The sequence below is a fragment of the Pantherophis guttatus genome, chromosome 2 (assembly GCF_059756535.1).
Source record: "Pantherophis guttatus breed Tessera chromosome 2, ASM5975653v1, whole genome shotgun sequence".
NCBI lineage: Eukaryota > Metazoa > Chordata > Lepidosauria > Squamata > Colubridae > Pantherophis > Pantherophis guttatus.
In genome coordinates, this window is record NC_142064.1 from 250,488,809 (window position 1) to 250,502,920 (window position 14,112).

The window sequence follows — 14,112 nt, forward strand, 5'->3', positions numbered from 1 at the left end:
CTGTGTGTGTCATAAATGTAGAAAACTAAAAATGTTTCTGCCTTATATCAGGAATTGAGCGAACATGCCATCTTCATCTATGAGGTGCACTCAGTACGTTTAAGCCAGAATGGGACCTCTTGCCATAGACAACTTGCTGCAGCCATCTCGCTACAATTTTGTCACCGCCAACTCAATCGTGGGAGAACTCGCTGAGGGACAATTTGATGTGGGATAACTCAACGTGATAAATACTGTGTTTCTCCAAAACGATGAGCCACTTTGAAAAGAAGCCCTATTACGTTTTTGAGCACATGTGATCAAATTAAGCCCCACCTACAAAATTAGCTCTAATTAAGACCCCGTTCACCCCAGGGTACAGGGGGTCGGGCGAGGCACACAGGTAAAAAATAAGCTAGCGTGGGGATGGGGGTGGTGGAGCTGCCCTACTTACCAGGCCTCGTACACCATGATACCTGCCTCACCTTCTTCTGCGGCTGCTTGCCGCCACTCGCACGCATTGCCCCGGCCTCCATTTCACCTTTAGATGCCTGCCAGAAGGCATCTGCAGCCAATAACAGAGCTCCAGATTGAGTGGCGGCAAGCGGCCGCAGAAGAAGTGGGCCAGCAGCGGGCTCCTGCTGGGTGGGGCTGTCGGGGCTGCCACCACTGCGAGGTGAGTCAATAATTAGAACCTTCCAAAAAGAAGGCCTAGCCGTTTTTTCGGTGGTGAAAAGAAAATAAGACCTGGCCTTCTTTTTGGAGAAACGCGGTATTATCCGCCACTGTTTCTTCGACATTATTTTCATTGACAAAAATGGAAATAATGGAGAAGGAACAGCGTCGGATAACATTTATCGCATTGAGCTATCCCATGTGGATTGTCCCATGGCAAGTTGGGCACGGCAAGATGCCCATGGTGAGCTGGGCACAGTCAGTCAGTTGTCTTACTGTCCCCATTTAAACAATGTACTAAAGGCCAGGAAATCCAAAAGGATCTATCTGCAGTACTTAAGAACATTTTCTTGAGACTCCCTTCGTAAACCAGCTATATTGTATAATTATTTCTAAATTTCAAAGGGTACTAACTCTAGCATACTCTTCCATGGCAATTTTGGAAGGCTGATATAAATAAGCCCCATATGACCTGAGACTGCGCCTTTATGGACAAGGGGCCATTGAAACTACAGCTCAAATGCTGTTATATTGTTCCCTCTATAAGGATTCAGAGACTCATAACTCCTTACCTGGAAAAATATCTGGGAAATTGTAATGTATTTTATGTATACAGCTGCTACTATCAGTTCAGTATGAGAATGAAGTTAAATTCTATTATCATGTCTGTAAAATGAGGCAGACTTTAGCCACTCATCGGCAATCTCACCACTAACTGTAATGTAATATTAACTTTTTTGTTTTGTTTTGTTCTGTTTTTCATTTTATTTTATTTTTAATTCTGATCTGTGACTGTAAAAAAGGATAGAATCAGAAGTGGTACCTGTAAATTCTTTTTTGCACCGATCCCGAACACTTGTTTCCAGATTTTCGAGCTGGATTTGAACCTTTTTGTAATCCCTCAGAGCTTGTTTGCTCTTTCGCCTATAATGAAAAAAAGAAAATAAAAAACCATGCTAGTCCCTTTCTTCCCAGATATTATGCAGGTACCCCCTTCATTGGATCATATAAACGTAGTCCTCGACTTATGACCACAACTGACCACCCTCTTCTCACCTGTAGATGAAGACGATGATGAGTACAATCAAAGCCACAAAAGAGGTCCCCACTCCCAAGCCAATCCGGGCCTCCAGGGGGAAAGTGAGCTGACTCTCTGTGTCATATTGCACACGTCCGAGCCAGAAATTCTTGTTCCCCATTTGAACCTGCAGGAGGACAAACATGTAAATACAACAGCCTGGGAGATAACAGTACGTATTGCATCAACCTGGACAAACATAATATTTCTGTCAGGCTCAAAACTATGAATGACATGTGTCAACTCTTCCAAGCTGAGTTATTTTCATGCCTATAGACAGAATCTTGCCAGACTGAGCATTCTACTGTCTGCGTCTACAATATACTCTGTGAACTATTAGGGAGGGACTGTCTTCACCCTCTTTCTCTCATAATATCTGGGCTGATTTACTCCTCTGGAATGCACCCCTCCCTCCTGGGGATCCACCTCCTCACTACATCCCATCACAATTTCTCAAGCATCACAGCTAACCACCAGTCCTATTTTTTCTTCCTTTTGGCATTATTTTCTGAACTTTCATTTTATTGACAAGAATTTGAGATCCTTTATCTGATAGACCAGGGTGTGTGCAACCTGTGAGCCGCAGGAAGCCCTGGACAGCTAGTAATGCAGCCCCACAAGATAGAATAACAGAGTTGGAAAGGACCTTGGAGGTCTTCTAATCCAAGCCCCTTGCTTAGGCAGGAAACCCTATGTAGTATTTCAGAGAAATGGTTGTCCAATCTCTTCTTAAAAACTTCCAGTGTTGGACCATTTACAACTTCTGGAGGCAAGTTGTTCCACTGATTAATTGTTCTAACTGTTGTTCTAACTGTTAAATTAATTGTTCTAACTGTTCTAATTGCTCTAACTGTTAAAATATTGTAAACTTAAACATTTTTATGTGATTTTATTTTCATTTATTTATTAGTTCAATTTATATGCCGCCCTTCTGCGGAGACTCAGGGCGGCTTACAATGCGTTAAGCAATAGCCTTCATACTTTTGTATTTTATTTTTTTTTAAATTTGATTTATATGCCGCCCTTCTCCAAAGACTCAGGGCGGCTTACAATGTGCTCAGCAATAGCCTTCATCCTTTTGTATATTTATACAAAGTCAGCTTATTGCCCCCACAACTGGGTCCTCAATTTACCTACCTTAGAAAGGATGGAAGGCTGAGTCAACCTTGAGCCTTGGCGAGATTCGAACCCTGCAGTAATTGCAGGGAGCTGGTCTTAATAACCAGCTTAATAACAGGGTGCCTTAAACCCCTGTACTCCCAAGGCTCTTTTATATAGGTATATACCTGCTTAGTAGGGCTTTTGGGCCCCCCTAAGCGGTGTTCTTTTTTATACAAAGTCAGCTTATTGCCCCCACAATCCGGGTCCTCATTTTACCTACTTCGAAAGGATGGAAGGCTGAGTCAACCTTGAGCCTGGTGAGATTCAAACTTGCGGTAATTGCAGGCAGCTGGTGCTACTTAACAGCACTTTAGTCTGCTGCGCCACCAAGGCTCTTTTAGCAATATTTATATACATAAACTATATTATATATTTTAGATGCGGCTGAAGACAATTCCTCCTCACTAAATGCAGCCCAGGGAAGCCAAAAAGTGGGACACCCATTCAATATACCCTCAGAGCTGCTGATGGTGAAGGAAGAAACCAATGACCAAAAATTTTCATTCCCCACCCACCCCAAATGGATTACACATCATTGCAATTTCTAAAGCAGAACACCAAGTTCCTAAACCAAGTTTCCCATTCTGGATTGAATTTAATTCTCAGTATCCCTAGACCAGTGTTTCTGAACCTTGATCATTTTAAGATAGGTGGATTTCAACTCCCAGAATTCTGGGAGTTGAAATCCTTCCAACTTAAAGTATCCAAGGTTGAGAAACACTGCCCTAGACTATTTCTTACCGTAAATTCTGGCAGTGAATCGGTACCTTCCCGTTTAGCCCGGTGCTGAGGAGCCGGTTGTTCAGTAGGAGGCTCACAATACAGGTGGTTCTTCGTTAGGGTCTTGACTGAGCAGACCCCAATTCCAATCATGGCTTTCACTTCATCTTTAGAAATGGCCAGATCCAGATTTTCTCCCTGGAGGAACAGAGATAAGGACACCCTTATGAAAAGTTACTCTACACCATGTCAATGGAGATTCTCAGTTATCCAGGTCATGGTTGTCCCAAAGGTGCTTTTTCAAAAAGCAACTGGACTTTGTTTTTCCTTTGTTTTCATCCAAGAAGCTTCTTCATTTCCGACTGAATGGTGGAGGATGGAAGGATTACAGAACTGAAGAAGCTTCTTGGATGAGAAGCGAAATATCTTCAAGGGGAAAAAAAAAGGCCAGCTGCCTTTTGAAAAAGCTCCTTTGGTTACTCTACACCAGGGGTGTCAAATTCGATTTCGTTGAGGGTCGAATCAGGGTTGTATTTGGCCTCAGGGGGCCAGGGTGGGCGTGGCCAAGATGGGCGTGGCCATCTCAACATCACTGCTGTTGGGGGCACCTGTGGTGACCCGAGTGCTTTGCCAGCGAAAACGGGCTCCCGACCTCCATTTTCACTGGCAGAGGATTGCAGGAGGCCGTGGCAGCCAAAAACGGAGCTCGGGAGCCTGTTTTTGTTAGGGAATGGTTATGGCCTAACTGGTTGGGTTGGCAATATATATAAACCATCAATGCATGTTTGCATCAAAATGTAATGTATAGCTTTAAGACTGTAATGCTGTATTGCATCATACTGTATTCTGATTGGCTAGCTCTGTAGCCAACGTACTTAAGAGGAAGCTTGAATCATAGCTTATTTTTCTTATTACATTATTATTGCTACCTCTGCTCCTCTCTGCCTGTTCTCTCTGCATGATCACTGCTGTTTCTACTGTTTTACTGCTGTACTTGTTCCTGTTTGCAACTCCAAAAAGAACTGTTTTATTGCATATGACTACAACAACTGGTAAGAAGACTTTGTTCTTGGAATATCCCTGGATTGACAATTTAACTATCTTTATCTTTATAACAATCCGTTATCTGGATTGTTTATTGGACTTTGCTTTGTTTTTTCCTAAAAGTAAAAGAGTATCACAACTCGGTGTGTCTGTGTATTGATAGTGCTTATTCACAATCACTCTCAGCCGTTTCTCATGTGCACAACCTTTTTACTCAAGGGTTACTCTGCGCATATTCCTTAACAGTTTTCACTGGCAGAAGCACTGCAGGCCGGTCCTCTGTTTCCAGGGCGGCCGCACGGGCCAAATCCGGCCCTCGGGCCTTGAGTTTGACATCCCTGCTCTACATCAATTCAACTGAGCTCCCCAACAGCTCATCAACTCCTTCATGAAGTTTCAGGTTGTTTGCTGACCTCAACAAACATTTATTATATGAAATAATTTAACAAACGCTACTTTACTTAATAATACTATGAATAATACTAATAACAAGAGTATCGACACCTTGCATTGTCCCATCAATACAGTACTGTCTATTTTGAGGGACCCTAGTCTGTTCATTTCCAGTTTCCAAATAAATAAACAAAAAGAAAAAGAAAATAATCACTAGCTTGTTAGGGGTAGGCAAGTCCCAGCTACATTTCTGGGCTGAGGGCAGAGGACAGATTGAAGGTCTTGCGTCTCTGTGAATTCCAATGATTACCAAACATGCTCCTGTTCCATCATAGTTTATTACATTCTATAACTAAATTTGAACTCTGTACAAAATACATTGTACCTCAAACCTGTTTGTTTTATGATTCGTTTTCTGGCAGTTATGCTTTTTCTGCATTAATCTTTCTTCTCATGTTCACACATTTCTCAAAGACTTGCTAAGAGCAAAAAAAAATTGGCTCATGCATCCCCCGCCAGGTGTAGTACCCCACTTCATTTCCCAAATGTTATTCATTGTCATCCTTCTATCCATTAAACCAGACTTCTGTCAAACATTCCCAGGCTATGTCAGCAAACCAAGCTCCATGCAGTGTTAGCATTTGTTCTTCCTACTTTTCCACTTGAATTAAGCTGTGTTTTTCAAAGTTGGCAATTTTAAGATGAATGGCCTTCAGTTTCCAGAATTCTCCAGCCGACAAGTTTGAAAAACATTGGTATAAAGGAACAATAGTGGCATTCCTCCAGTTCATGAGGCACAGATGCACCCCTCATGTACATATTACGTAAGTTTCTAGCTCCCCATAAACAAACCACATCCATATTTTAATCACACCCATACTTTAATTCTTCTCTGGTTAATTCATCCATGCCTGCAGCCATATAAGTTTTCAACACCCCTTACATTTATTATTTCCTTTTCATCCATTTTTTTTCCCAACCCCAATCCAGAGATTAATGCTAAAGGGAATTGTAGGCGAGAAAAATTGGAAAAATCATAGATCCTTCATCCCTGTGTTAAAAGGATCTGTCAGGTTTATGCAACTAGAGGAGGTCTACAGCAGGGGTCCCCAACCCCTTGTCCGTGGATGGCACCGGTCTGCGGCATGCCAGAAACTGGGCCACACAAACAAGCGAACCTCCATCCACGGGATGGAGGCAGCACACGAAACCATGCCCCTTCCAGTCCGTGGAAAAACCTCTTGTCAGCGTTCCAAATAACGCACCCACGAAAAGCAGAACTCCAAGGCAGGTAGATTCCTCAAAGAACATGTTTATTGGATACGTCATATCGGCACAGCCAGTGAAAACCAACTCTAAAAGTTTCCACGGTTTTCACCTAATTAAAAGAGCAAAAATCCTCCCTCCCAGATGTCACCGGTCACATTGTCCAATGAAAATAGCTGGCAGGGCTGCTTGGCCATTCCAACAAGAGCCGAGGTGGCGCAGTGGTTAGAGTGCTGTACTGCAGCTACTTCAGCTGACTGCTAGTTCAGCAGATAAGCAGATCAAATCTCACTGGCTCAAGGTTGACTCAGCCTTCCATCCTTCCGAGGTGGGTAAAATGAGGACCCAGATTGTTGGGGGCAATATGCTATTTAGTATATTGTCAATTGTTGTAAGATGCCCAGAGTCCTCGGAGAATGGGCGGCATAGAAATATGAATAATAATAATAATAATAATAATAATAATAATAATAATAATAATAATAATTCCTCTCCTCCTTCCACAAGCCACCTGTTAAGATGACCTTGGTTCCCACAGGAAAACTTTTTATTTTGACTGTTAGCCGGTCTATCTATTTCCCACCTCCCTTCCCACTTTCAGGGTTCGTGGCAACTATGAGGCAGCAAAAGATGGCTTCAGCCAGGTTCACTTCAGAGTTGACACCTCCCTCTACAGAACTGGTCCCTGATGCCCAAAAGGTTGGGGGTCATTGATCTATAACATCTTAGATTATTATCCCCAAGGGTTATACAGAATGTCCAAGCCTGAGGCAGACTATTTGTAAACCGGAAAGAATAATATTCTTCTTGCTTTACTTGGCTCATCAGTGTTCGGTATGATGTGTTGGCTAGGACAAGGCATATCCCAATTCCAGCCACCATCAGCCATAGAAACTAATAGCAGATTTTGAGTTATCTCAACCTGACATTTCTCTCTCTAGCTGTGGGGGGAAAAATGAGTGGATAGAAGACTAGCTATATCACCATGAGATCCTAGAGGAAATGTGCAATGTAAATTAATGAATGGATCAATTACTGTACATATACAAATACACGTACAGTTGTTTATTTATTTATAAAGAAATGTATAATACTTTAAAAATTTGTATATACTTTCTTTTATTTTAATATTTTGTTGTGCACCATCCAGACTCCTTCTTTGAGAGAGATGGACGGTTCAGAAATGAGAAAAAATAAAACACTGTACCCTGAGAACCTCAGACGTAAGAGCAGTATCCTACATAATACAGGATGATCACAGCCAATAACCAAAGAAGGGGCATTGCCTCCACTTATGCAGAACAAGTTGTTCCGTTTACCTCCACGGAGATGATGCTTCCAGGCTTGTGACGGTAGGGTTTGGTGATGTCGTCTGTATTGAGGGGTTTCAGGAAAGGGTCAACTTCATAAGAAAAGCCAGTGGGATGAAAGGCATTGAAGTCAAAGCTGAGATTATCCAGGACAAACTCCAGTTTTACTTGAATGGGGTGGGACAATGGCTTAATTGCTGGAGTCTTGCAAAGTATGAGGTTGGAGGAGTTGACCAGACATGGCTCTTCAAACTAGGATCAGAAAGGAGGAGAAATGAATGACTACAATTCTTCCAAAGCTACTGTTTTCAAGAAATATACACCAAAGACAAATTCCTTGCGTGTCCAATCACACACAAGAATAAAGAATTCTATTCTAAATTTCTATTTCCAAGAAATTTCTGAAGTGGCTCTCCATACCCTTTTCCAAGACCCATTCCTATACCCAAGTCTCCAAGCACAGTAGACTGAGTTAGAGCTTAGAATTTTGGACCAAAACCTGTAAGACCCAAGTGAACAAGGGAAGCTTCGACTCTATATTTTGCTTTTCAGTCCAACCTATTTTACAGAGAGCTTGGGGGGGAAGGGGGGAATGTGATAGGGTTTGGGAGTCAGATGTATGTGCCACCTTTACATGAAAATACATTAATGATTAATACAATTTGCAGTAAGTTGTGTAAAGGAAAAAAAATCACATAAATCCAATAGTAAAAAGGTACTGTTGATATATTTAAACAATGAACGATTAATATATATATATATATATATATATATATATATATATATATATACACACACACACACATATATATATATATATACATATATATATGAGAGACTCACATTTGGTTATGATTCCTTCTGCCTGCTTTGCTACAACTGAGCCAGTCTGGTGTAATGATTAAGGCATCAGGCTAGAAACCAGGAAACTGGGAGTTCTAGTCCTGTCTCAGGTATGAAAGACGGCTGGGTGCCCCTAGGCCACTCACTCTTTCTCAACCCAATCCATCTTACAAGGTTGTTATTATGGGGCAAATCGGAGGGAGAAGGAGTATTAGGTATGTTCTATGCCTTGAATTATTTATAAAAATAATAAAGGTGGGATAAACAAAAATCTTTAAAAAGTAATCTATTTTTGGTGACACGAACAGAAGTGGTATTCAGCTGGTTCAGACCGGTTCGCCCGAACCGGTAGTGGAGATCGCGGGTGGGCCTGTCCACCCACCCCGGCGCTATGCTGTCCTATTTAGCCACATTTCCGAGGCCGGGCGCATGCGTGGAAGGCACGTGCACGAGCAAAGCACATGCATGGAAGGCCAGGCACATGTGTGAAAGGCGCATACGCACAGCGAACCGGTGGGTCTGAAGCCCACCGCTGGAAATGAAACATACAAAATGGCCGATCATTGCTAGCTGAGAAGGTTTAGGTTCCAGAGAGGGGAAAACTGGGTGGGAATTATGCTACATGGGATAGTTGTACAGGTAATCCTCGACTTACAAAAGTTCCTTTAGTGGCACTTCAAAGTTACCACAGCAATGAAAAAGGTGACTTATGACCGTTTTTCACACTTATGACTATTGCAGCTTCCCCACGGTCATGTGAACAAAATTCAGACGCCTGTGAACTGACTCATAATTATGACCGTTGCCATGTCCCCTTTTGTGACCTTCTCACAAGCAAAGTCAAGGAAATTCCTAAGGAAACCCCAAGAATCAAACATCTCTATTAGCAGCATTTGCTTAAAATAAGTGTAATAAAGATTTGTCAGAGTCCTTGGCAGTGCAGAAAGGGCACCCCACTCCCCAGCATAGCAGAAAATTTCCTAGAAAGGCCAAAGATAATGAATCATAGAGATAGAAGAGGCCAGTAGATCCATCCCTCAATGCAGGAATCCCAAACTGAAGCATTCCTCGCTGAGGGCTACCTAATTTCTACTTTCTAGTGAAAGGAAACATATCTAGGGAATTGGAGCCCACCACTTCTTCGGTTGTAGGTAGTCTTCGTCTTACAACCGCTCATTTAGTGACCATTTGAAGTCACAATGGCACTGAAAAAAATGACAGTTTTATGACCGATTTCAGCATCCTCATGGTCACATGATTAAAACTTGGCAACTGGTTCATATTTATGACGGTTGCAGTGTTCCGGGATCCTGTGAGCACCTTTTGTGAAGTTCTCACAAGCAAAGTCAGTGGGAAAGCCAGTTTCACTTAACAACTGTGGTTCTAACAATGAATAGAGTAGAGTACAGTAGAGTAGAGTAGGGTAGGGTAGGGTAGGATAGAGTAGAGTAGAGTAGGGTAGGCTAGGGTAGGCTAGGGTAGAGTAAAAGAGAAGAGAAGAGAAGAGGAGAGGAGAGGAGAGGAGAGGAGAGGAGAGAAGAGAAGAGAAGAGAAGAGAAGAGAACAACAGAGTTGGAAGGGACCTTGGAGGTCTTCTAGTCCAACCCCCTGCTTAGGCAGGAAACCCTATACAATTGAAGTGATTCACTTAACTGCAGCAAGAAAGGTCATAAAGTGGGGGCAAAACTCACAACTGTCTTGCTTAAAAACAGAAATTTTGGGCTCTATTGTGGTCGTACGTCTAGGACTACCTGTAATTGGTTCCACTGTCAAAGTAATTCTTACTGTTTGGGAAGTTGTTTCTAACACTCGATAAGAATTTGCCTTCCTGTAATTTAAAGCCATGCTTTTTAAAGTCTGGCTCTTTGGATAGGTGGGGAACTGGTCTTTGCCATCTGAGTGATCTCAAGAATGCCTCCAGAATAGAACATGGCTCCTTTCCCCCATGCGTGGCATGCTAGAAAAATCAGCTGAAGCCAAATGGCTCTGACTGTTGGAATAATATCCAAACTTTTGAACTGTCTTCAATCCACCTGATTCTTCTTGGCTCTGAAGAGAGCAGGACATGGTTCTTAATTCTCCAACCGGGATCCCTCTAGAATTAACTTGAAACAGGCTAAGGGAAATATTTTTTTTTAATCTCACTTACTTGCTGGACACTGCAGAGAGCGTTCTCTAGACATCCTGTTTCTGGAATAATCCTACGCCATCTTCCCACTCCCCGACGTCGGCGCTCCAAGGGTGAAATTGTGACACGGACTTTTGGCCACTGCACGACATCGAGGTTATGTCCTCGAACTCTTATCTCTCGCCCGCCACTGAAATCATGCATACAGATGAACAAACGTTGACGGTTTTAGCACGTTTAGTTTTGGTATTTGAAGCTTCGGAATTGTTTCATTAAGACAGGGGTGGGCAACGGTGGCCCCTTTACGGGCTGTGGACTTCAACTCCCAGAATTCCTCAGCCAGCCATTCAGTCATACTGGCTCAGGAATTCTGGGAGTTGAAGTCCACAGGTTCTTAAGTGACCATAGCTGCCTATGTCTGCATTAAAGTAATGAAAGACAATCCCAGAGTGATTCTTGCCAACCTCATAGATCCTATCACATTGGCCTCAGTAGGTAGCGTAGAACAGGAGGTGGCAGCTTGGTGCTGTCCAAATGGTTCAGAGAACAACTTCTACAATTCATGGCCACTCAACCTCTGGTCTGGGGCCAATAAGAGCAGTAGTGCAAACAGATTGTGGGTTAACAACAGACTGTGTCCCACCATTATAACAACAATAACAACAGAGTTGGAAGAGACTTTGAAGGTTTTCTAGTCTAACCCCCTGCTCAGGCAGGAGACCCTATAGCAGTGATGGCTAATCTTTTTGCCGTCACGTGTCAAAAGCGGGGGTCGCGCGGGGGGTCGTGTGTGTGTATGCCCATACCCATATTTCAATGCACCCTGCCCCCCTGCGCTTCCCCCGCTTTTGGCACGCAATGGCACGGTGGGCCCGGTAGGCCTGTTTTTTGCCCTCCCCTGGATCCAGAGGCTTTCTTGGAGCCTAGGGAGGGTGAAAACGGCCTTCCCCACTCCCCTGGAGGCCCTCCAGAGACTGGAAACAGGCAATTTGCCAACTTCCGGTGGGACTGGAAGGCCCGTTTTTCGCTCTCCCCAGGCTCCAGAGCCTTTCTAGGAGCCTAGGGAGGGTGAAAATGACCTCCTCCCCCCCCCCTTCGAGGCCCTCCGGAGGCCGGAAACAGCCTGTTTCCTGACTTCCGGTGGGCCCGGAAGGGCTGAAAATCAGCTGGCCGGCGTGCACATGTGCGCCACAGCTGAGCTAGGGCAAAGCTCACGTACCCACCAATATGGCTCCATGTGCCATCTGTGGCACGTGTGCCATAGGTTCGCCATCATGGCCCTATAGCATTTCAGATAAATGGTTATCCAATCTCTTCTTAAAAACGTCCAGTGTTGGAGCACCCACTACTTCTGGAGGCAAGTTGTTCCACTGATTAATTGTTCTAGAGTTTAAATTCGCATATAAATATAGAGTCTGAATTCACAATTCAGTGGACCAATAATCTAAGACAGATTAAGGCAGCCTCCTATGTTTCTATTCTGATAACCTTGTTATCTTATTACACAGTTTAAGGAAAATCACCTGAAAATAGCCAAAACATAACAACTTTGAAAAAACTGTGATGTCCAAAGATGTTCACAGAATTGTCTGCCTGCCTGTGCAATTATTGGTACTTCGTAGAGAAGATATGTGGGTTCACTGGATGATAATCACTACCTGCAGTGGTGCAGTGGTTAGAGTGCAGTACTGCAGGCTACTTCTGCTGACTGCTGGCTGACTGCAATTTGGCAGTTCAATTCTCACCAGGCTCAAGGTTGATTCAGCCTTCCATCCTTCTGAGGTGGGTAAAATGATCCAGATTGTTGGGGGCCATAGGCTGACTCTGTAAACTGCTTAGAGAGGGCTGTGAAACACTATGAAGCGGTATATAAGTCTAAATGCTATTGCGACCCTGCAGTGGTTAGAATGCTAAATTAAGAATGGTAGAAACTCTTTTTCAATCATGCTATCCAGAGGCCTATCTTGTTGGTAACACAACTGGCAACTCCAGATACGTTGGCTGAAAGCATTTCTCCGTCTGACTCCCGAGAACAGCTACTGGTTGGAAATTTTGATCTGATCTGGGGAATTGTAATGGGGAGATACAAAACCTACACTGGCTGCTTTCTCTTCAGGAAGACTAACTAGTTTTTGATACAGGTTAGCTTCTCCTTTATGTGGACCAGGACATCATCATCATCCAAGCGATTTGGAGGATCACTGCATCATGTCTACAATGCCACTGACTGTAGCATGATGGCACCCATGCTCTTCTTCAAATGGTATCTCAACATTAAACCTCAACATTACATTTACATATAAAATTGGAAAATGACTGAAAACACGTTAGATTTGCCCCAACTGTCTTCTGAGATTTTGCTTTAGTTTTAATTATTATTTTATTTTGGCTTTTATATCAGGAACCCCTAGCATAGTCCTCATGATGTACCAATGATCTCCACCGCTGGTTCGGAAACACCAATAGACAGCATGACAGAAACCTGCAGGTCATTTAATCCTTAAATGCTAAAATACCTCAGCATAAGATAGGATAGGGATCTGTTCTTCTTTAGACACCACTGGACTCCTAAAATTATCAATCCTAGTCAACCACGAGCAGAAGGGACAGGATTTACCAACCACAAAGCTTCATCTCAAGATCTGCCCTATTTGCTGTTACCTCTGGAAACTCTTGGCTGGTTCTGCATAGGTGATGTTGGGGTCAAGGGTGTATTTGAAGAAGGAATGCTCCAACCTCCGTTCTTGATCGCCGTATTTGACTGTGATGGAAAACTCTGTAGACACATTACTGGCGCTTGTCTGGCATAGCAACTCATGTTCCTGCATCTCAGAATGGCTTTAGAAGGAAAAGAAAGCAAGAGAAATATATAAACTTACTCTAGAAAAGATTTAGTCTACTGATACCACAAAACAATAAAACAGAGTGAAGAAAAGGGGAGAAAAATAAATAAAATAATATAAGAAATATTAGATAGGATTAAATTGGATTTGAATAGATACGAAGGGAATATGTATGTAACTGAAGTGTGATTGAATGTACAAAAAGTATATATGGAATATGCATGATGTTATATTGTAATATACACGAAAGAAAAAGTGTTAGAAAAGTATGTACCAGACAAGTTGCACCAAGTCTAATGTTTTTAAATTGTATATTCAATAAAATTATTTTTAAAAAAAAACAATAAAACTTTGAAAAAGACAATTTAAAAGCCACATTGTATTTGTGGGCAAAGCTGGGCACTCTGTGGCTTTCTGTAAAATATCTTCCAGGAGCCACCAAGAGAAGGAGGTGAGAAGATTGAATTCACAGACTTGCCTTTTCTCCTCAACCATAAATTGTGAGAACATTCCTAAATTCTACCTTGCCATGAAAATGAATCACATCTAAATGCACAGCCAGTGTAAAATGAAAGAGAGGGAGCTTGAAGAGACTGTAAATATATGCTGTCCCCAGAAGCTCCTTTCCCTGATGTAATTAAACATTAAAAACATTTTCATGAAAAGTTTTTG

At 42.6% G+C, this 14,112-nt stretch overlaps 1 protein-coding gene across 4 annotated transcripts in view; it reads right to left on the bottom strand.

The window, feature by feature from the left end:
* Positions 1-14,112, bottom strand: part of PLXNB1 (plexin B1) — a 200,432-nt gene that overhangs the window by 23,186 nt on the left and 163,134 nt on the right. For all 4 annotated transcript variants that reach the window (XM_034431765.3, XM_060684242.2, XM_034431767.3 and 1 more), the window contains 6 exons: positions 13,259-13,435; positions 10,619-10,787; positions 7,636-7,878; positions 3,635-3,811; positions 1,711-1,859; positions 1,478-1,578 (listed from right to left, as the gene is read on the bottom strand). In XM_034431765.3, the coding sequence (XP_034287656.2) occupies positions 1,478-1,578; positions 1,711-1,859; positions 3,635-3,811; positions 7,636-7,878; positions 10,619-10,787; positions 13,259-13,435 (1,016 nt within the window). The remainder of the gene's footprint in view (positions 1-1,477; positions 1,579-1,710; positions 1,860-3,634; positions 3,812-7,635; positions 7,879-10,618; positions 10,788-13,258; positions 13,436-14,112) is intronic.